General features: G+C 44.1%; 1 protein-coding gene across 2 annotated transcripts in view; it reads left to right on the plus strand.

Moving 5' to 3' along the window:
- Positions 1-24,620, plus strand: part of SSB (small RNA binding exonuclease protection factor La) — a 74,646-nt gene that overhangs the window by 31,523 nt on the left and 18,503 nt on the right. For both annotated transcript variants that reach the window (XM_085873556.1, XM_085873555.1), the window contains exons 2-9: positions 2,571-2,711; positions 6,907-7,010; positions 9,329-9,503; positions 9,718-9,825; positions 18,198-18,298; positions 18,515-18,580; positions 21,864-21,900; positions 23,746-23,886. In XM_085873556.1, coding sequence (XP_085729682.1) covers positions 2,622-2,711; positions 6,907-7,010; positions 9,329-9,503; positions 9,718-9,825; positions 18,198-18,298; positions 18,515-18,580; positions 21,864-21,900; positions 23,746-23,886 — 822 coding nt within the window. In that variant the 5' untranslated portion in view covers positions 2,571-2,621. The remainder of the gene's footprint in view (positions 1-2,570; positions 2,712-6,906; positions 7,011-9,328; positions 9,504-9,717; positions 9,826-18,197; positions 18,299-18,514; positions 18,581-21,863; positions 21,901-23,745; positions 23,887-24,620) is intronic.

Consider the following 24,620-nt stretch of genomic DNA (forward strand, 5'->3'; position numbering starts at 1 on the left):
AAATAATTTTCATATCCGGATTCGGATCTTCACCAAAATTGAATCAATTCGGCCTTGCAACACACCCAATCTGTCCACCAAGTTTCATCCGAATCGGTCGACAACTTTTTGAGATATCGTGCAATATATATCTCAAAAAAAAGGCAGATATTACTCCAGTCCTCACAATGTCCCACAACGTAAGATTAACTGGGGGCCATGAAAGTTGTAGGCGACCTGCAGCTTTTGCTCGAGTGAAGTACTTTTTAAGGTCGTGTTTCCGCTCTCGGTCCTCATGCCAGTGATCCTTTGGCTTCTCCACAGGCTTGCAGGCTGCTGGCTTATCACTTTGACTGAAATACTTTGGTCACTAGGTCACATCAGTTTATCTTATTGGAGGAAGCTTCCAATGCCTCTATACCTGAAAATATTGCTTTGTGGTACTCCAGGATAATTCTGGTAAAACTCCTGTTCAAAAAGTGGTAGGTTTTTTTTAACAAGTCGACGCTCATGGAGGAGCTGGAATACGTTAGATACAACAGATCAGGATGTAACAGGATGAAAAGCAGTCAAAAGAGAGGGTGGACAGCAGGCTTGAGGGAAGAAACTGTCCTGAGAGAGACTTCGACAAATAAGTGATGTTGCGGAGGGAATTGGGTGAACAAGACGGGTAGAGAAGCAAACTCTCAATTCAGAAGTGGAAAGAAAAACTGGAAACCCAGAAAAAAGTTTGCTTGGGGAGAGAGAAGATCATGGTTGTGGGTGGTGTTGAACAGCTATCTTGAAGCCCTGGAGGGAAGAATGAACTTGAAGAGATGGGAATGTGGTTCCACAGGCAGGAATGAATGAGTGGCCATTTGCAGTGAGTGGATTTTGGGAGCCTTTGCAGAAGGGGATTACTGGCAGACTGTGTGCCACACAAAAACTTGAGGAGGGGGACAAGCATAGTCTCGCCTTGTATGCTCATTCTAAACAAAAATGTTGTTATGCTGTTATGGCCCATATACTGTATCATCCCTGCACTCTTACGTCACGTATATTCTTCTTTTTGTTTTTTTTGTATACATGGTCGAGGCTCATGGAAGAGCGAGTACACTGAATGGATCAGGACGTAACGGACAAAAACAGGATCAAGACTAATTGTGGTGTTCATGGTGCATCCGCACAGCCACACCTCAGGTGCCAAAAATTGGTTGTCATTCAACATCAGATTTGTTGCCGGTACCATAATGGAACCATGCAGTTGTTAAGCACATGCTCCTCAAAGCAGTTTTGAGGATACACAGGATGAGGATATCGATATGACCTCGTATGATTACTGGCGTTGGAAGTTTGATACTTGTATTACCTAACAGAGTTGAGTCTCTGGTCTGAGTCAGTTCCTCCAGGGAACACCTCATCTATCTATAATTCCAGCAATCTCTGTGTGTCTGTGACCACTGTTTCTTGACAACCACTAGTCCGATCTCATTGAAACTTGCCAGGTATATTGCTGGGGACCTGAGTATGTGCCTTTTCAAGGTTTGATATTAATCGGACAAGTGGTTCCCAAGTTATGGCCATTTATTTACCAAACGAATGACAGGACATGTTGCTGCGTAGGTGTGGCCGATGGGGAAAGGGCGCCATTTAGTTACCAATGACAGGACACGTTGCTGCGTAGGCATGGCCATTGGGGAAGAGATCCTCAGCCACGTTTCCCATTACGGGTTAATGTTCCCGCGTTCCCAGATCCTCAGCCGTACGGACTTCCGGATATTGATGACTTGCTGTATTCTAATAATTTCTCGATTTCTTATGCGCATTTATAGATAAACACAATGCCCCAATCCAGTCGTCGTTTACGAGAGCGAAGGAACGGCCTGTGTGGTTTTTTTTTTGTTTTTTTTTTGGTTTGTTGGTTTTTTTGCACGTACGGCCACGCACGTACGGCCGGGCACGCGAGAGCAAAGGAACGGCCTGTGTGGTTGTTGTTTCTGGCACGTGGTTTGAAAGTTATTTATTTATTTATTTTGCACGTACGGCCGGGCACGTGAGAGCGAAGGAACGGCCTGTGTGGTTGTTGTTTCTGGCATGTGGTTTGAAAGTTTTTTTTAATTATTTATTTATTTTTTGTATGTACGGCCACGCACTAGTTTGTTTAAATAACGACATAGAAGTTCCCGATTCAATATGGAAATTAAACTGTGTTGTCTGTTGCTTGTAGTTCATCCCACACTGAAGGAGCTACCAACCATTAATTGGCATGATTGACGTTCAACCTCGAACATGTGAATAACTTTGTCCACAATGCAATGTTTTGTGTGCAGTGTTGTGTTGCACTTGTAATAGATTAAAACCAGAATTCACATTCCCACCAAAAGGATGCAGTGTAAGACGAGCATATATTTGTTGCTTTTTAATTTTTGTCTCTGGTTCACTGAGATTCAATGACAAAAAATAATAATAATAAATGGTGAATTTCTGTTAACCAGGGGTCAATGTCAAATTAGTTTGGAATGACCTACAGTGTTTTGCTCTCTGAGCTTGCATCATAAAATATTGTAAGATTTGTTTTGAGGATCTCTCCTTTAATTTATTTTTATTTTTAGTTTGAGCTTCTGGCATAAGTTCACTTTGGTGAATCAAAGAACTAAAGACCCATGGAGGAAGAAAAGGTGCATGATGAAGTGACAGTGGAGGAGAAGAAGATCTTATCAGACCTTGAAAAGAAGATCATAAATCAAGTTGAGGTAAGTTTTTATTTTACTTGTAAAGGGCAACATGTCATTTTTATACTTTCAGCAGATATGGATACATGGATGAATAACATGTAATGTTTTGGCTGCTGCTGTTGTGGCTGCTGCTACTGCTTGACAAACTATTCTAAAATTATCTAAATTATTCCAATTTTTCCCATCGCAAACAGGTCGGCAGTCTCTCTCTTATACCGCCTCCTTTCTGGTCTTGCATCCTCTGATCTTTCTGTGCTCTCCACCCACTCCCTCCCCCAAGGGTGCTGCAGTGTGCACAAGGTCTGCCAACAACCCCCTTCTGGTGAAACTCCTACAATCCAGAATCACTGCTCACCTCCACTCATTTGTTCCTCTTTTTTTTTGTGATTTTATTTTATTTTTTCCCCACCTGTGTAACCAACTTTCACCTTCTCTTCAATCCCATTCTTCCCTCCAGGTCTTCACAACAGCTGTTCACCACCATATCAGATTGTTCCCAATCTAAAATCATGATCTCTCCTCAAGCCCACCTTTTCCCAACTTTCTTGAGAGTTTGCTTCTGTATCCATCTTGTCCACCCCATGTGTCCTCTCGTAGTCACCATTCTTCCCAACATCCCTTATCTTCAAAGACTCTCTATTCTGTTGCTTGGCACCACTGCTGTGTCCCCCCCCCCACCCCCTCGTCTCATGATTATTATTTTGTTCTGTTGCGTCCTGATCCATTATGTTCTCACTCCTCCATGAGCCCTGACTTTGTATCCCCAAAAAAACATTCCCTTTTGAGTCCCCTTGAAAATGTTTGGTGATTCGTCGATGTCCATCTGAGCAGTATATACACTCACCATAAATACAGAACGCGTGATTGTTGTTACGATTTATTTTGGTGACCTCGTGGGACACAAGTGAAGTGTGAACTTCTGACAGAGATAGATGCTCAATAACTACGTGTCCATTTCATTGTGAACAAATCTCATAATGCTGTGTTGTGGTGAATGTTTTCACATGGTGATGTAGTATGGCAGTAACAATCTCAGCACTGAGTTTGTCCACCTCTGACAACAATGACTGCATTGTTAAAGAATGTCATCGGCGTGTTTTTTTTTATTTTTTATTTTTTATTTTTTTTTGGATGATCCATGTGCTGTGTCTCAAAGACTGTGTAACATTTGCTCAGGATGCCTTGTGTCACCTCGAAAAACTTCAGGGTGCATGAGATGCATGTGTTGAATGGTTATTGTTGGAGGCAATTCTGTTCCGTGGAAACTTGCATTCAAGTGTTCTGCACATCCCTCGTGCTAAATTAGGCCCCTTAGTCCGAGTGTTGGTCATAAAAGCGTGCATTGGGGTCCGCACAATGTTTTTCTGCATTTTTTGTGATCACCAGACCATCTGAATGAATATTCCGATTGATGCCACTCTGGCACCCTTGAGCATTTTTGTAGAAACCCATTAATATGCAAATTAGTGGTGGCCATTGTCGAAATTACTATTTTTCTTACTATCTCAAAAAGTAAGCATCCAAATAACCTGGTTGAGGTGTCTATACCCATATTTTTGAGGTCACTGGTCATGATAAACCCACTTAAAATGTAACATTTAAATTTAGCTCATTAATATGCAAATTAGCAGTCGCCATTATCAAAATAACTTTTTCTTTATCTCCAGAAGTAAGCATCCAAACAGCCTGGTTGAGGTGTCCAAACCAATGTTTTTAGGGTCACTGGTCATGATAAACCCACTTACAATTTAATAATATGCAAATTAGCAGTCGCCATTATTGAAAATGGAGATAAATAGACATTTCGATAGAAAAAAAAAAAACACTTCAGTCTTTGTGAATATAGATCACTTTATTATTCAACAATTCGACAGTATGCAATGAAAGCAGCTAACAACATGAACAAAAGAAGACATTCCTGTGTAAATCAAATGTTCATATATATAACAGGTTTGTAAACCTAATGAAGGCTACTTCAGTGCTTGGTGTCTCATTCAGTGTCAGTCATCATCAAGGGCAAATGCAGCAGCTGTCTTGGTGCGCTCATTCCTGCAGCCAGTATCTCCATGGCATGTACAGAAAACTGTGCATGGTAACTTCGCTGCTGTGCAGCAGCATTGAGCTGTGTAGCTTTGCTTGTCGGAGGAACATCCACATCATATTAGCTCCAAGATCTCTGGTGGTGCAAGAGCGACGTTGGGCGGCAGCATAATTGGAAGTAATGATCTTGATGCCTCCACATTTCTATCTGTACTGAGTGGGATCCAGAGGTGGTGGCTGCTGCTCAGCAGCTGACTTCCATATTGCTGTCTGGATATGAGCACGTCACACGTTTTGTTCAAGACTCTGTAGTTGGTGGCAGAGCCTTTAGGTCTGGTGTTTTGATGGCATTTGGTGTCGCCATCTTCAAAAACCACACCTCTTTGCGAACATCAGACATGTTGCTTCTCTCCTTGCTACCATAGCAAACAGCCATGAACACAGTGACTTTGGCGATGACATCGTCAATAGATGCATCCACATTCCCAAGTTTTTGAAGTGAATGGCCTGCTGCGAGTGTCTTCTTGCCAGTCAGTTTACCTCTACCATACATCTGGGCAACGGTGTCGCAACCTGTCAGTGTGTGTAAAGCTACGAGGTCTTGCACCATCCCGGCATGCTTTTTGGCAGTGGCCCCAATGTCAATCAACGATCGGCCAGGACATGTTGCTTCCATTGTTACGCAGCATTGCAGATGAAGTTCTGCGAAGTGATACACAAGCAAGATGAACACATCAGTATCATCACAGATAACTGTTCATTTTGCGCCATCTTCGGAAACTTTAGCGACTTGCTGAATCATGATGACATCTGCCTCCTCATGCGGCGTCTTCAAAACAGTGCGACACCTTTGGACTCCGTGGTGTATTTCCACTGTGGTAGACTCCTGTCCCGTAATGAGGAGCCTGTGTTGGCTCTGCTTTCTCTGTTGACTAGCGTCAATCAAATTCTGGCAAATCAGTTCTATCAGCTGAACTTTGTTCTCAGTTCCTGACAGAACCACCAGCTGTGGAGGCAGTGGAGTCTGGCGGTTCAATAATGGGGACTGCTAATTTGCATATTAATGAACTAAATTTTAATGTTATTAAATTGTAAGTGGGTTTATCATGACCAGTGACCCTAAAAACATCGGTTTGGACACCTCAACCAGGCTGTTTGGATGCTTACTTCTGGAGATATTAAGAAAAAGTTATTTTGATAATGGTGACTGCTAATTTGCATATTAATGAGCAAAATTTTAAGTGGGTTTATCATGATCAGTAACCCTAAAAACATGGTTGTAGACACCTCAACCAGGCTATTTGGATGCTTACTTTTGGGGATATTAAGAAAAATAGTAATTTCGACAATGGCCACCGCTAATTTGCATATTAATGACTTTCTACAAAAATGCTCAAGGGTGCCAGAGTGGCATCAATCGGAATATTCATTCAGCTGGTCTGGTGATCACAAAAATGCAGAAAAACATTGTGCGGACCCTAATGCAAGGTCATCTTGAAAAATGGTGTTTGACATCTGGATTACCTGGAATGAATGCTGGAACAGTCCTTTACATTATAAATTCTGTGTTCTGCCTTTTTGGTTTTTTTCATGGTGGAGAGAATATGGCCAGATGTGGTTTGGATGAATTTCTTTTGCCTTTTTTTTTCATGAACTATAATGTTGGTGATGTGTTCATTGAGTGAATATTAATAGGTACACCAAAATATATGGCAGTCTTTATTTGTATTTTCATATTTACGAAATGCTCACACCCTCTGGAGTCGCGAGGGAGGTGGGGGGGAGTGATGGACCAAATAGATTTTGTGCCAATGGGTAGTAATGCCCCCTCCCTCTGGTAAGGGTCGGTAAACAACATACACTGTGCCTTGTATACAGGCAAAAATTGCGAGTCGCCAACCCACCCTCACTGGGGGGTGGGTGGGGGGTGGTTATTTTGTGCCCATAACCTGACCCTGGGTACCTCCTGGACGTGTGCAAAAATTGGTGCAGATCAGCCAAGCCGTTTTCAAATTTATCGGCGAGCAGACAGATACACTATTTTAATATGATAAATGGACAAGTGCCAACCATAAAGTAATGGTTTAATGTTTTTTAGTTGATGAACTGAGTCAGAGTGTTTTTGGTTTCGGTGCTCTTTCTGCAATTTGTTTGTTTTTATTTTCCGTCTCAGTTTTACTTTGGTGACCACAATCTGCCAAGGGACAAGTTCCTTCGATCAGAAGTGCAGAAGAATGATGGATGGGTACCTTTGGGAGTCATGATTCGTTTTAACAGGTATTGCAGTTTGGTGTATTGTGCTGTGTTGATTGTAAATATAATCTTTTTACGTACATTTGAATCGGTGAATTGAAAAGATGACTGTTTGTTTAAATTTTGTTATTTTTTTCCAAACCGACAGTTTGATGGACATGTTGCTGAAAAAAGGATCCAGTCCTTGCGAGAACATTTTTTTGGGGTTTATATCTATTTAAAACGATTATATAGTTGCGGTTCTGCAAAACCGCATGCCTCGAAGGCAATGGCACCCAACATACAGTGATCCCCAGGCAGTTATTTCATTAGTATTCGTTAGTTTGTCCTCCTCTCATGTCTGGTGGGTTAACAGAACGAGGTTAACAGAACGTAAATATTTCTGTTTCATACTCTGACCCCTACTCTAACCCTTTTTTAGCCATAGTACATAAGCATGAAAGCACACTGTGATGCCTCCTGTGGCTCGGATCATCCACATCCCCGCTGCACACTAAACAACCTGCCCCAGGATTTGCGTGCCATTATTTCATTCAAATCTCCGCGCCAATTTCCAACAGGCAACTCGCCTTACTCCGCACCTTGCTCACCAAATCTCACCACTTTGACCACAAACTCCTCCCGCACATGGGTAAAATTATTCCCGCACCCCCCTCGTACCTCTGCATTGCTACAATGCTCCACTCTATTTTGAGGAGCACTGCGGGGTGTCGGATTGTTCTCGGTACTGTGCGATGCTCGACCACGCAATAGATGCCAATAGCTCCACCGCATCTCACCGGGAACATCCCGGGTGAGCGTCTGGAATTGATACAGCCCTCATCCAGTCATCAGACCATGGCAAGGCCGGGCAGTGAGGAGGGGTCACGGGAAGGGCGATTCAGGAGTTTGGTTTGTGTCTCGGGTGTGCATCTTGGCTCATGAAGGAGCCCGTAGGTGGCAGAGAATGTCCGCTGTCATCCGACGTTCAGACTGCACTCGGTGCACGTTCAGGGCTTGGGTGCTGGTTTGGGGAGCATGTCCCATTATTAAGTCAGAAGCTCCGAGGCGTGCCGAAGCTGGTCGGCATCTGAGCCGGTTTCCGGTCCTGGAGCCTTGCAGGGCGTGGTTAGGGCTGTTGTGGCCCAATAGAGGAGCAGGATTTGGGTCACAGCGCGTCGCTTTTGGGTCATCACCCCACCTTTTGCCCAGTGCTTATAAAAGGTTTGAGCAAGTGTGTACCGAGGGTGTGTCCCCAGGTAATTAGATCACGTGACCTTTAGGTAAACGGTCTCAGACAGAGGACCCTAAGTCACTTGGTCAAGTTATTGGCATTCACAGTCGATTAGCGACCCGCCGTGTCACAAAGCTATTCGTGTGCGACGGCCTGCAATTCAGGAGAGTCTGGTGGGAACCCAAGGTCGCTCACCCCTCATGGTCTCCCCTCCCCCCCCCCACCCTGACCCCGGTCCGCAACTATGCATATATACACACACATCTCACAATCGGAAGTATTTTGTGTCGGCAGAGAATGTCTTCATATCCATGTGCTTTAATAGATAATGGAAAAAGGAAGAATCATTTCGTGAAAATCGCTTGTGCTTGGGGATGGCTACGAGAAAATAAATGCATATATTATCTTAAGCTTTGGACGATCTTGATTTGAATTTGTGGTGGAGGGAAGCTGCTAGAATGGCTTGATTGTCTGAGAACCGAACTGACTTCATCATCAAAGAGAGAAGGATTGCAAAGACTGGTGGAGACTTAATAAAACCTATAAATAATATGGGATGAGACAAAGCTTGAGGATGGGCATCACCTGCAACCAGTCAGGTTTTCAGTACTTGGGCAGCTTTGTGACCGAGGAGGATAAATATTTGGGTAGCGATAGCCAAAGAAGCTTTCAACAAAAGAAAGGAGCTTGTGTGGGAGCTTCAAACACCTGAAGAAGAGCAGAGTAAATTGCTTGATTTGGAGTGTGGTGCGATTATTGGTCTGATATGACCTTGAGAAAGGAGGACATTAAGAGACCGGTTGCTTTCAAATGTGGGTGTGGTGAAGGATTGGATTGAATGGGATGAATAAGTTTTTGAGTGATGAGCCAGATGGCTTCTTGTGTGACAGGTCCTTGCAAGACAGATCCAGTGCAGTCAATGTAACTTTTGCAAACTAGGTCCTCAGAGCTGAGAAGACTGTATTCGCTAAATAAAATCGCAATCAGAAGGACATATAATGGGTTTGATAGAATATTGAGATTCATTTGCAACTTCCTTTATTATGACGCATACAAAAGACTGCAAGATTAAAATGAAACCTGTATCATGAATCATTTTTTCTTCTTCTTCTTCTTCTTTCTTGAACAGACTCAAGAGCTTGTCAAGTGATCTCACTGCAATTGCAGCCGCACTCCAAAAGTCTTCCAATGGGCTTTTAGAGATTTCTGAGGATGGAACTTGCGTGCGTCGTTTGCCTTCGCGCACTCTTCCGACAAATGACGAGGCATACAGGGAGAGCATAAAAAATCGATCGGTCTATGTGGTGAGTTTTCTTCATCGTCCTCGTTTCCATTAATCTTGATTGGTTTCTTTTGCGAATTGCAATAAATGGGGGGGGGGGGCACAATAAGCTTGATGGTCGCACATTGCCACAATTATTCTAGAGAAAACTGATTTTTGATAAATTTTGGCTTTGTTAACATCATTATAACATTTGAGGTTTCTATTCCATCCTCTCCCTTTCCCCTTGATTGCAGAAAGGGTTTCCTGGAGACGCCACTCTAGATGAGGTGAAAGAGTGGTTTGACGAAAGGGGCTCTGTTGAGGTTGTACACATGCGGCGGACATTTCAAAAGATGTTCAAAGTAAGTTATTGAATAAATTAAGTAAGTTGTTGGATGTTAGATAGAGGTTGATATGTTATTCAACGATATCTAATTGTACACAGGATACTGCTTAAAAATAACTCTGGACAAGATAAGTTTAGTAAAGAGGCAATTGTTTGTTCCAGCTTCATCATGTCATAACTGATGTCTGCCACAATGAATATTGTATTTCACATATATACAGGGTGTCCCTAAAAAAAATGACATCCTTTGAAACTTGAATATCTAAGTAACTACATGTCCCAGGCAAACGAAAGTAAATAGGCTTCATGTTGAACAATAAAAGATTTATTTATCAAAATTCGAACAAGAGATTCAGAGGGATGTAGATTTTATAACCGTTTTCTCAAAACTTCACAAATGTTCAATATGCGCACCGCCTGTGACACGACACACGTCAATCGGTGGTCCAGCTCCTGCCAAACACGCTGTAGCATGTCTTGTGTAACATTCTCCAGCACCTCAGTGATTCTCTGCTTAAGTTCCTCTTGGCTTGTCGGAAGAGGGGGGAGAAAGACCAATCCTTTCACATAGCCCCATAGAAAAAATCACAAGGTGTCAAGTCAGGTGAACGTGGTGGCCATTTCAACAGCACATTGTTATTCTCACTGGCACGCCCAATCCATCTTCCTGGTAGATTCTCGTTGCGATAAGAATTAAACATTCAACCTAGTTAGTTTTTACACATTTTGTTAAAATTTGAGCGAGAATTAGCTATGTTATTAGACTACGAAATGATGTCATTTTTTTTTTAGGGACACCCTGTATGTATGTATGTATGTATATATATATATATATATATATATATATATATATATATATATATATATATATATATATATATATATATATATATATATTGTTGTGGTTACCAGATTCGCAAACCACCATTCAGGTCCCTTAGGTGAGGTATCTCGGTAAGTGCATGTGTAGTTAGGCCCAAACCCGTTGTCTAGTGGGAATACATGTCATTTATACGTGCTGCGACTCTTCAGGATAGCCGTTTTTCTTTTACTATCTTTATTTTGGACCAACCGCCATGATCACAACCACAACATCAACCACCAACCACAACGCCGCTTCACCACAACCGCCACGACCTTCCCGTCACACCTCGCAACCGTAGCATCGCCACCGTTCTTGCCCCGCTGTGGGTACCGGTGTTGGACTCATGCAGAACGCGCGTCGAACAGCGTGTACAAAATCACGGATTTTGTGCTTCAAAAACGGATCAAAAACGACACGCCCACTTTTTGCCGTCCAATCGGTGAGCGAGGGGCGGGTGGCCCCGCCCCCAGGGCGATCGATATATGCAAATTTGTGGATCAAAAAGCCTTCACGCCCACTTTTTCTCGGGCCAATGGGGAGCGAGGTGAAAGGTCAAAGGGAGGGGGTCAAAGGCGAAGTTACGGGGGGGATAAAAGGACTGTGTTCGTCAGTCAGAAAGAGGAGAACGAGAACGAAAAGGAGAACGAGAACGAGAAGGAGTCGGAACGGAGGGGACGAGTGTGGAAGTCTGGAGCCCGAAGCCTGCAGTGGCTGGAGAAGCTGAAGAGAGTCGGACGAGGGGGTGCTCGCGTCGGTGCCAGGAGCTGCACGCCCGAGGGAGGCCGGCAGCGCGACCTGGCCGAGGTGGAGACGCACACCAGGGATAATAAAGATCCTCTATACCCCGAGCATCAGCAACCCCCTCCTGTTTCCCCCCGCGCTGAGATAGTGCGACCAAGGGGGCCCCGTTCCCACCCCCTACCAGACACCATCCACGAGGCCCGCGGGTTGCGGGGCCATCGCCGCTCCGCGTCTCATCACCAGACGGGTAGGCCCGACCCGGTCTCGGCCTCAGGCCCGCCTCATTCTTGAGGTATTTCTTTTCCTTGGTTTTGGGTATGTGTTGTCAGCGCCGTCTGTGAGGTAGAATTGTATAAGTGTTGCCGTGTGCTCGGTAGTCGGTATTAGCTCTGCACGTTGTTTTCGCTTTTATATTTGCTTTTTGTGTAAATGGAATATTGTTTTCTTTTTTTTGTGTGCTTTTGGTGGAATTGTATTTGTGTGCTTCCCGTGTGCCGAGAATAAATGTGCTTTATTGTTGAACTGTTCTCCCGCTTCGCTTCGTCTTTTCCTCCATTGAATCCCCATCTTGCTTCACGTAAAGGGTTGGTAGTGGGCTGAATACGCCCGATAATTAATCGAACCGTCGAGGTCGACGATAACACCGCTCGGTTATTCTGATAGTACGGAACGGGTCGCTTAAGTGGCCCGTGTCCGAAGTCGACCTGCGGCGAGGTGCGATCGCCCGGTCTACCCTCCGCGTGGGTACTTAGGTAGGTCGAATTTGGCGAGCAACCCTATCCCACGCGGGGGCTGATTGGCTCGATCGCGGTGAGACCGAAAGGTCCACCCGTGACTGGTTCCCGGCGTTAGTCCGAGAGGGTCACGACTGGATTGTCCGTCCGGTGGGCGACGTGCCGCGATTCCAGTTACGTGGCCGTTCGCACGCCGGCGGGCGCGAAAACCGCAACAATATATTGTTACGGATCTCGGCGATCATCCGCTCGGTTCGCACACGGTTCGAGCACGGCAGCGGCTCGTTCCGTACGAGGGCCGTTGAGAGTGTGAATACTCTGCAACTCGAGGGAGCAGTCGAGTCGGCTCCACCGAACACACCGGAATTTAAGTTGTGACCCTCGGATAAGTCCGAGAGGCACGGGTCACTTACAGCACCATGAATCGCCAATAATTCGACCGCGTGAGGTAGGGTTAATTGCCAAACTTCAATATACCTAATTACCCACGCGGCAGAGCTACCGGGGAATTCACACCCTCGACAGACCTCGAGCGGGACGAGCCGTTACCGTGCTCGAACAGTGTGTAAACCGAGTGGATGTTCACCAAGGCCTGTTGGTTCAAATGCACAATTTACTGCCTGGCTATTTCTCAACACTCACTCTGCTAAGCCAATAAAAGAAATGACAGGGAACGAGCTGGGACATTCAACAATGGGGAAATTAATTTACAATAATCGGGGGTCGAGGGGAGCACGCAAGGGCAGAGTTATCCAAATATAAAAGAAATGAAAATTTACACACAAGCACTGAAACAGGTGCGACTTAAAGGACTGGCCCGCACCAGACGGACCCCGTCGGGTCTTTATTGATACCCCCAGCTCGGAGGGAAGGTGAGCTGGAGGTAAGAAGCAAGCTTGGACCTTCTCGCCTCGTGCGGCCCTTGACGATCCGGCTCGGCAGGAATCGAACCCACAACTCTATGCCGCTGCAAGCACTGGGTACGGAGGGCTGCGTCGGGCTCCAGCACACTCCTCCGGCAAGTGACGAGACAGTGAGCGCCAGCAGGCAAGACAGGCAAGCAATTCTCGGTGGGACAGACTCGCAGGCAGGCGATCCTCAGCGGGGCAGGCTCAAGGGAAAAAGGACTTCTTCACGCACACCCGCGCTTCTCTTAAACCCCCCCCCCCAACGCAACTCTCCTCCGGATTGGCCGGTTCGTCTCAGGCGATCCGCTCGCCGTACATGATTTGTCCGAGGGGCGTGGCAAGCATCCTCGCGGCCTGTCCCCCCCCTGAGAGGCATTCCTCCTCCTTCGGGCGAAGTGCCTCCGCATTGGCTGGAACGCGGCGTACATCGCTCGCGCTTTGCCCATTGGCTGAAGGCAACACGTTTTGCTCGACCCTGGAGCAGAGCCAATACGTCTGTTGCCAATGGAACTCTGCCCACAGGCGTTCGGCATGTATGCGCGTCAGAAAGGCCGATGGTGGAAGGAAGCCAGGGAGGATGCCGTTGTTGTTGTTGTTGTTGTTGGGGAATATTTGAAACGAACTACAAAATAACTCACAGCGCACATACACTCAGTTCCCGTGAGACATAGGGGAGGGATTCAAACTATACACATACTTATCGAAATAACTGATCTATGGGGACCTGAATGTTGAGTGCTCATGGCTGCCAGATTCGTAACTATATATATATATATATATATATATATATATATATATATATATATATATATATATATATATATATATATACACACACACAGTCATGCGCCACTTAAAGACTGGGTTACGTTCTGAGAAACACGTCGTTGTGCGAACATCATTTTTTTTTTTTTCGTTTTCGAACATCGTACTTACACAAACCTAGACACCTCGGCTATATGGTATAGCCTATTGCTCCTCGGATACAAACCTGTACAGCATGTTACTATACTGAATACTGTCAGAAATTGTAACACACATCCAAGAGAGACGGAAGACATGTTACATTTACCTTTGTGCTGTTCATGATGTCCATCGGTGTTGTTAGCAGCAGCTTGCAATCTCCTCTCGCATCGATTATAGAAAGGTGAATAATTAGCATTTGGATTTTATAAATACGTAATCATTGCATCGATGTTATGATTTACAAATGAAGAAATGAGCACCTGTCAATTGTGATATATATTTTCGGAACAGTGCGATTGTTTTAACATAAAAAGCTTCACTAAAAACAAATTTGTGTTTTAATGTCGACTAAGAACAACGATTTATTCGCGGAATTCTTCAATTCAAAGGTAATTTACTTGCTGGAAGGTAAACGTGCAAACATTGGTTCAGTTTGAAAGCCGATTTCCTTGAATCCCGATTTAGCACGATCCTGCTTTTTTCGCGATGACATTTTATGGACCTCAACGATCGCATTATAACAGGGCCACACTGTTGTTTATCATTATGAGGTATTAGGTACTGTACAGTGTACATAATTGTATGTGCTACTTTTATACGAGGTTACATCACTTGGCGATAGGAATTTTTCAGTTACTTTTTTTTTTTTCAGACCTGGCAGATCCGTCGTATATGCGATACGTCGTTAAGCGGCGCATGACTGTATGTATATATATATATATCAATGTATGGAGGGTGTCGAACACTCCCGATCTCCATTGGACATAGTCCTACACCAAAGCATCACCTCCAACCCAGAGGCTTTGGCTTTGTGACTATCAAGTTGTTTCTATATCCAATGGAGATTTGGGGAGTACTTGTCACACTCCATGTTTCGATTTTCTCGCCGATCGCATCACGTGCCTTCTGCTTGAATGGCTTGCATTCGCGGGAACAATCGTCTGGGTGGCAGACGGACAGTTATTCCTTGTGGATTATGCGGTTTTACCCTGAGACATAATCCGTGGCGATGCTCACCATAATGATAAGTATGTGCATCTGATGTATATAATTATAAATGAACAGGAAATATAGATTGTATGTATATGTGGGAAAAAATTACATGCCCAGACCAGGAAGTGAACCCAGGTCCTCTGGAAAACTGCACCAGTCCTCTTGCCATCTGAGCTATCTTATTTTGCCCCCTGTGGTGAATAATAACGGTCATGGAATTGGCCCCCACAGGGGGAAGACCCTCTCGTGGACAGGTCCTTGCTGCTCCTATGGTTGGCAGCGTGTGTCCCTGAATCAGCAGTACAGGGGAAAAGAGTGGCATGCATCTATGTGTGGGAGAATTGCATATTCAGCCTGTGGGTCACCCAGATAGCTGAGATGGTAGAGCACTGGTACGGTTTTTCCAGAGGACCTGGATTCGATTCCTGGTCTGGGCATGTAATTTTTCCCGCATAAACATATATATTGTTGTGGATTTCAGATTTCAGATTTGTTGGACGCCGATTCGTTGTGGATTTCAGAATCTGATCCGAGTAATGCGCACAGCATTCAGGTCCTCAGATGGTTATTTCCAAAAATGCTTGTTCAGACTAGACCCATCCCATTGTCTGGTGGGATTCTAACTCTGATGCGTTGGAGAAGAGTAGAGAACAGGTTCCCTTTCTTTCTTATGGGATAACTTTTTCCTCTTTACGATACCTTCTTGACGTATGATTTTACGTCGTTTTTCATTTCTGCATGAGCGATATTCACCGTTCGTGCATGCAATAAGATAGCCGTTCTAGCCCAATGGGTACTCGTTCTGTCCCCTTTCCATCAAGACACATTGGCTTGGAAATACACAATTTTTTGCACATTTTATTTTGGTTATCATTTTCACATTGGACTTGCAGGACATTTGAGTCATGAATTGCACCGCAAGCTTTTCCTGAACAGTTCACTCTGACGATCAAACATGGCTGTGGTATCAGATAATTTACCTCAGGACCCACCCTTTTCTATCGGCGATCGATGCTCCGTTCAGCAGCTCTATGGATACTAACCAGCTCTTCTTCGTGTCGGGCTGAACAAAAAGGTGATAATTTCCCATTGACGTTCCATGGGCGCTTCATGGTTCCGCTTGATTGTTCTGGCAAGTGGCTGCTTTCTGGCATACTTTCGATGATCGGGAGAGAATGAGCATGAGAATGGACGATTGGAGGTCTCGTGCAGCGATGCGCCAATAGGCTAGCTGGATTTGGCTGAAGTTGTGCTTGAGGCTCCACCCACACTGGCCGCCTATAAAAGGATGGCAGGACTGCCCTGTTGGAGTTGGTGAGAGATCCTGCTGATGGTTGGTGACAGCAGCAATGATGGTTGGTGACAAATGGACTGTTCCTACTGGTTCTTGGCGTACCTGGCTCTTGGCCTTCCTGGTTCCTGGGGGTGACGACGTGACCGATTGGTGTTCAAGCCTGTTTGCGGGTGGGTGCACAGCGAGGCAGGGTGCTGGCAGCGGAAACGAGCTGGGCTGGGAGAGCTCATTTGGAGAGTTAGACCGAGGCACGCTCACATTTTCGGTTATTTTAATCAACGCACGACGACTTCTGCCTTGGAAAGCCGAGACCGTATTTCTTTTCTCTCTGAATGGTCTGCTGGGTACCCATGTCTCGTGTTTAATTGTTAAGTGAGGCGTAGTGATAAGTTTCTGCTCTTTGTCCATTTTTCTATAAATGCTTGTTCAATTCTTCATTTGTTTGAGATTATTTTTTTGTTGATTGAACATTTGATCTGAAGTCATCCATTTAATCGACAAGGAAATACAAGTACTTCAGTTTATTTATTTTTCTTTATAAATCCTTTGTTGACGTTTCAACCTGTCCGTGATTGGCATTTCCTTCCATTGATCCAGCATTGTCCAAACCTCGATAGACTGGGAGATTATAATTCCCAAACGAAATAACCTGTCACAGTCTTGACCTTGATTTCGCTGACCTTGATTCAGGTTCCTATTGAGTTGCATTGACGAGCAGGATGTTGGTTTCCATAGCCTTGGGGGAAGGGGAAGGGGGGGGGGTGGTGGAGATTGGAAGCAGCAATTCCATTCCACATAGAGTGGCCATATTTGATTGCATTTTGCATGAAGGACTTGTATATGCTATTAGAATTTGGATATCACAAAAGAACTTTGCCCTCCAGAAGATTCCCAAGGCTTTGGAGGCTAGTTTGGAGACATGGTCTGCCGAAGACAGCTTATAGCGCAGGAGCTGCAGAGGCTGTATATTTGTGATTTGCCAGCTGTTCTTTGCGGAGGGACAAAGATAGAATGTGTTTTTCTTGCATAAATGGACTTGTTTCAAGAATGCGATCAGTTTTCTTTCTTCTTTTTTTTCTAAATTGGCAGATTGTGCCGTAGCCTGTCCTGCAGAGGTTGAAGACTATCTTGCAGAGAGTGGAGTTGCTTGTGTAGTTGTGAATTAGTGCAAAAGGAGGTCTTTCAAGAACAGGATTGGTCACAGAATGCTATCTTGATTCGTCACAGAACCCAAACAGCTGCCATTGAGCAGGAAAGTGTAGGAGAGCACATGTCTGATAGAACAACCAGCCCACTGCTTACAAGCATACAGGAAAGCCGATAGCCAGTCCAGTGAGGGGGTGGGGGTGGGGTGGATGAGACCCTGGATACCATTAACTGACAGTTTGGGATGCATGACATATCCAATGAGATGTCATTGACCTCTTGGTTGAGATTAAGACTGTGGTCATACATGATAGATTTGTTACTTAATAAATAGAATAACCCAAATACATCCCCATTTAATTTAACTGTACTTTGGGGGTTTTTTTTTTGTTTGTTTGTTTAATTGTTTTTGTGCATTTTCCCATGCTGCTGTCCAGCCAACACACAACCCATGTGAATACTTGCCAGTTGCTTTGCTTCACATTATATGACCTGCTCGGCCCTCAGATGACGTGTTTATGCTCATGTGCACGGATACATTCTCATTCATGTCTTCGCTTGGACTTGGGGAACACACCTTTCTTCTTTCTTGATTTGGTATGGTGCTAAATTATGGGAGCATTGTGTTGAGTGGGTATAGATTACCTTGCCTATTATAGAGTGGGTGTAGAATATTGAGTGGTCTTAAGATTTTGGTGTAGTAGTAGTAATGTTTCACATTTTCAATTCCATGTTTTGCAGGGTTCTGCGTTTGCAGTCTTTGACACTGCAGAAAATGCCAATAATTTTGTGGCGCTGCCTGCACTCAAATTCAAAGATGCAGACATTATTGCCTCCAAAAAGTAAGCCTTTTCATGAGTTGCCTTGATCGAGTTTCCAAATCAGCATATCTTGCTCTTTGGGGTTCATTGGTTTTCAGATTGGCAAGTGGAATTGTGTGAGACATTCTGTGGGATGTTTCCTGGTTTAATTTGCCAAACTGTTTTCATTATTCTTCAAACGATGCTGCTGCAGGAAATGTCAAAAAAAAAAAAAAATTGTTTTTTTTTTGCTTTTAGAGAACAGTATTTTGCAAAGAAGAAGGAACAAAGGAGGCAGTGGAGAGCTGAGGAGAGGCTTAAACAGTATGTTTTTTTTTCACATATATTTATGCTGACACTTCATCATTGTATAACACGATGTTGCACATGCAAAGTACAAATATTAATGCCCAAAGGGCTAAATTGTCACAGTTGAGTCCTGAGGTACTAATGTAACTCGAAACAATCTCCCTCTCCCTCTCCCTCTCCCTCTCCCTCTCCCTTCTTTTCTTTTCTTTTCTTTTCTTTTCTTTTCTTTTCTTTTGTTTTGTTTTCTTTTCTTTTCTTTTCTTTTCTTTTCTTTTCTTTTCTTTTCTTTTTCTTTTCTATTTCCCCCCCCCCCCCAAGATGAATCATCCAGGTTTTGGCTGAATCTTTTTACTTTGTTGAACCTGATTTTTAGTTCGAATTTTTTTTCGACAGAATTGAGGCTCAGAACTGTGTTGAGGTGACTGAGGTTGTATTTACTGATTGGGGCAGTTGTCATTTTCGTATGACTGTATGACCAGTTGTCATTTTCTGCAAATAAATACTCTAAATGACTATTTTTAGTTGGAATTTGGGAGAAATGTCAGTAGTTTCTAGAATAAAACAAAAATGTTCATTTTACTCAAACTTCTTCCTCTTCTTCCTTCGGCTGCTCCCGATAGGGGTCGCCACAGCGGATCATCCGTTATGATTCGCATAATAATTTGGCACAGGTTTTACGCCAGATGCTCTTCCTGACGCAGCCCTGGTCGCCTCTTACGACACAGGGATATGGTACACCTATTCTAACTGGGGCATACACCGGGCCCAGTACACTGGTACTCACTTCGCCGACCTCGGAAGGACGACAGGCTGAGTCAACCTCCTGGTGTGTATTAATTCAAGCGGCCAATGGGGCTTGAACTCAGGACCTTTTGGATCCCAAGCCGCTTCCCGAACCACTACGCCAACACCAGGCTATGTTCATTTTACTCAAACACATACCTATAAATAGTAAAACCAGAAAAACTGATAATTTTGCAGTGGTCTCTTAATTTTTTTCCAGATATATAATATATATATTGTTACGAATTCGCGCCCGCCGGCGTGCGAACGGCCGCTTTCCACTAATAGTAGCCGCTCGCCCACCAGACGGACAATTCAGTCGTGACCTTCCGGAGCAATGCCGGAACCCTGTCACGGGTGGGTCTTCAACCCCACTATGGCCTAGCCAATTTTCTACCCGCGCAGAATAGGGTCAATCGCAGAATCTCGATATACCTAAGTTACCGTGCGGGTAGCCTACCGGGAGACCGTACCTCGGCGCAGGTCGGCTTGGACACTAACCGCTCACGCGGTTCGTTCCGCTCTGCAGTGATAACCAAGCGGGTATTATCGCCTGACCTTGCCGGATCCGATTCTATAACAGGTATTTAAAACCCAACTAATATTCCGAGATGCAATACGGCGTTCCTATGGGGGAAAAAAGACATGACGAACGGGTAACATTCACACAAACGCATTTATTTCAATACACATATACAGTCAATCATGCAGGTATGGAAGCAAATAAAGCGAAAGCACTACAACCGGCTCTAAGCAATTTATGTACAGCCACTTAACAGTTTTACTTATGGACACGGCGCCACCAACATTCATTTGAAAGCCAAAGAAAAGGAAAAGACCACCCCCATAGATGGGGGCGGGGGGGTCAGACTGGGCCCGTGGGCCTTTATGGCCTGGGACTTGGCAGACCGAACGAATCCCACGAGACCGTTGCAGGTTACCTGCACCCTCGTGGTGCGATTGTGGGCGAGTCGCGGCGTCCGTCCCCCCACGGCAGCTAGAACAGCCGCGGCTGAGCTCGGCCTTTCACGGAGCCGGCGAGCTCTCTCTGGTGCTCTCCACACGGATGCGCAGGCTTGCGCGCCAGAGCTGGCAAAGCGGCGCCTCCCGTTCGTGTTCCTGGTGCCAGGAAGAAGTCGAGCAGCCACCACGAAAAAACCATGAGCTCTTGAAAAACCTCACGAACTCACGAACTGCCACCACGAAGGAAAAAAAACCACGAGCTGCTGAGCTCTCGAGCCGACGAGAAAAACACACGAGCTCTTGAGCTGCCACCACGAAAAAAACCACGCACAAAGAAAACCACACGTAACGAGCTGCCAGACCTGGTGTCCTGCACTTCCTTATATTGCTCACGCCACGCCCCTCCGCTCTCGCCCCGCCCTCCTTCCAGAACCTGCGGGAACCTTCCAGAAAAGGGGCTTTCCCTCTCGCCCCTCTCCCCGCGCGCCTCACGGGGGCCGAGAGAATCAGAATTGGCACAGGTCCAGGGAGAATCAGGCGGGAAAATCCGCACGCCATCGGAACTCCTCTGGTTTCCTTCGCTTCGTCGAGACGGTTTACATTAACGAAGAGGGCCGTGGTTTGGCATGTGGAGATCGCCGTGAAGCGGTGGTCGAGAGCGACGTTGGTGGTGGTGACTTGGTTGTGGTGATGGTGGCATGGTTGGCGTTGTGGTTATTTGGGAGCGATGTTGGTTGTTGTAATGGTGGTTGTTGTAGTTTGAGGTTGAAGTGTGGTTGGTCCAAAATAACGATAGGAAAAGAGAAACACTCTCAAAGGATCACAGCCCTGTGACACGAATAATCCCCATTAAACAATGGTGGGGAAATCTAACTGAACACTGACTTATCGGCATAACGAACTAAGAACCTATATGGTGTTCTGCGAATTTCCACAGCCGTAACTACATACATATATATATATATATATATATATATATATATATATATATATATATATATATATATATATATATATATATATATATATATATATATATATATATATATATATCGGGAGAAGGATGTTGAAGATGGAGCCGCCAGGCAGGAGGAGAAGAGGAAGGCCAAAGAAGAGGTTCATGGATTAAATACTTGGGCAAATACTGAGGGCGGCCATGCGGGTGGTTGGAGTGTCAATGGAAGATGTGGAGGATAGAGCGAAATGGAGACGGTTGATCCGCTGTGGCGACCCCTATCGGGAGCAAGCCGAAAGAAGAAGAAGATTTTATATATACACACACCTCCAAAAATGTCAATAAAACACTCAATTTGTGAGTTTATAAAATAGCACAAAAGATTTGGCCTATTTTAAATGGATTACAACCCAAAACTGCCCTCTTACCCATACTCTTGTTTTTTTAAGATGATTTTATCCATAAAGATTATTTTAGAACAAAGTTCAACATCTGAGATGGTTATTTGTGGGCCATGAAATGAGTTTGCATGACCCCAGGTGCTTTATCATCTGATGGTGTTTTTGTTTTTGTGTTTGTTTTTCTCCTGCTTTATAGGGAAGCTGAAAGTGCAAAGAATGATGAAAACGATTTTGTAAGTTGAAATTCTGTGTCTGGAGATGTTCATTCGCAACTTTAATTTAATTTCATATAATCTACTTGTACATCGATGCTATAAATTAATTGAGGGATTATAAGCAGCAAAGCAGCACATTGAGGCACAGCAAATAGTTTATCAGAATTAGTGAAGTGTATGACATGAAATTGATAAATATTTACTCTGCTGTAAATATACCCTCAAAGGAATGTTGTAGAAGTGGGAAATTTCATGTTGTTTTGGAAAATGCCATGGTAGAAATGGTTTGTATCATGGTAGAGAGCGAGGTGGAGCCATGCAAATAGTGCGGCATGTGAATGTCCTGCCAAATGGAACCTTTGCTTCAGTTGAGCCATGTGTGCAAGCTGGTAATCTAAGGAACTCTTCATTTGGCTGCAGTGTTTGAACGCTCTCAAGCGGGGTTGAAGGATCGACCAGTTGATGTTGGTGCTTGATGGGAACTTTTGTGCAGTGCAGCACTTGGCATAGTTGGATTGGCCGTCCTTGTAGATCCGAAAACATGAAAATGGAGCTTGCATAATGCAAGGGGCAGTTTTGGAGTGTCACACAGGAAAAGGTTCTGGGTGTGGTAATAGGCATGAGCTGGGGGGGGGGATAAGCAGACAGGACAATGCCAGGCAGCTATAGATAAAGCTAACAGGGTTTTAGGTTGTATTTGCCAGTGGATAAATTATAAATCAAGAGTTCGTTTTAACACTATAGGAACTTAGTGAGACATAAAGAATATTTTGTGCAATTTTGGTCACCACAACTCAGGAAAGACATAGCTGCCATAGAGAGGATCTGGTATAGGCCTATTCGATTGATTCCGGGCCTAGGTAGACTCAGCTATGAGGAGCAGCTGAAGGAAACAGGACTTTGTACATGAGAAAGAAGGAGATTCCGAGGGTATATGATAGAGATGTTTAAGATAATAATGAGTGGAGACAAAACAAGTGCTGAAGTTCTTCAGTAGAATAGACAGTGATACGACCAGTGACCATAGCCTGAGAGTAAAGAAGAGGAGAGTTAATATGCTGGTATGGCAGAGGTCTTTCACTCGGAGTAGTTCATGCATGTGATGGTCTCCCTGGAAAAGTGGTGGCAGCAGAAACAGTAGTAGATAAGTTTAAATTGTAATTCGATAGATACCAAGAGGATCATTGTTGAGAGGTACAGTGATATGGATGGGTGATTATGTAATCTGTGACGTCTGTGAGGGGGGTGGGTTCTTATCAAAGGATAGTGTGTGTGGTCCCTGATCCTGCCACACTTTTCTCATCTCCACTCCTCTCCCTATTCCTCCAATGATATTGAGTCGTTTTGCCAGATTTTTTTTTTTGTTATTCTGGTATCGGTGTGGTGCCGGGATGATGGGCTGAATAGCCTCCTCCAGTGTTTAATTTCCTTGTTATTCCTTGCTATGATTGTCAGCAAATATTGTCATAAATTAGTTGTCATAAATATATGTACCATACATCTTGAAATGGGGAGAGGAGAGGACTTTAAATTCTTATTCAAATTGATGTAAAAACATGAAATAACGATGCCTTCAACGACTCCTCGTCAATGTCACATGACTTCTACCCGCCTCCCATCTCACATTGGTTTGGATCGTTTTGCATCACTTTTTCAACCGGAAAAGGGGTAGAGCTTGAACTGTGCATGCGTGTGTGGTTGGTCGAGCCTAGAGTCTAGGCTTTGACTTTCAACTGAGCTTATTTATGACTTGATCTTGGCTAATAAACATTTTATTGATGCTTTACTAAAGTCTAAACCCATTATTGATCTGTTGACCCAACTTGTGTGTACCGGTATGTAGATTTCTGACTGTTGTTGCAGTTGAAACTGCAGTTCCAAGAGAACTGTCTGCTAAAGTTCTCTGGGGAGCTGGATGCTGAGACAACCAGGGAAGACTTGCATGATTTGTTTGGAGAGCATGGCGATATTCAGTGGATTAGCTTTACCCGTGGAGCGATTGAGGTGATGTTTATGCTTTATTTGGGCGAATATTGTTTTTCTGTGACATAATCTAGAATTTTATTGCAAAAGGTACTTCAAATAAAAGTTTTTTTTCTCAATTAAACATCCAAACTTTCTACCATATCGTTTTTCTGAATTACAATGGTGCTTCAGATTTGACATGAACTTTTGTCTATAACCTGACAAGTTTATGAACTGTATAAGATTGAAAAATTATTCTTGCATTACTTTTCATTGTATTTCCCAGATTTAGATACAAGCTCGTTCATGGGTGAAACTCTTCCATACAGTCATGGCCAAATATATTGGCACACTTGCACTTTTTTTTTTTTTTCAAACAATGCATCATTTCTTCCAGAAAATTGTTGAAATTAAAAAATATTTTGGTGTCCACATATAAGAGGATTCTATGGTAGGAGGCTCAGGAGGACCACACTGCTGAGAGAGGGACATAAGAAAGCCCAACTGGATTTTGCCAAAACGTACCTGAACCTGAACAAGTATTTCTTTGGTTTGCAGTGGAACAGAACCAAAAAAAAGCTGAAAAAAGTATGAAATCTTAGCTTATTCCACACAGAAATTCTAAAATGGCCTGGACAATATTATTGGCATGTTTTGGAAGCTGTTAGAAATCATTCGATTTCAAGCGGGTGATTGTCCTTTTATTTGGAATTGAACTCACCTGTGGTGAGTTGCAGGTGCCGATAATATAAATATCACTCATTCAACCAGTT

Source organism: Eptatretus burgeri, chromosome 3, assembly GCF_056783735.1.
Source record: "Eptatretus burgeri isolate ZD-2024b chromosome 3, Ebu_testis_v1, whole genome shotgun sequence".
NCBI classification, from domain to species: domain Eukaryota; kingdom Metazoa; phylum Chordata; class Myxini; order Myxiniformes; family Myxinidae; genus Eptatretus; species Eptatretus burgeri.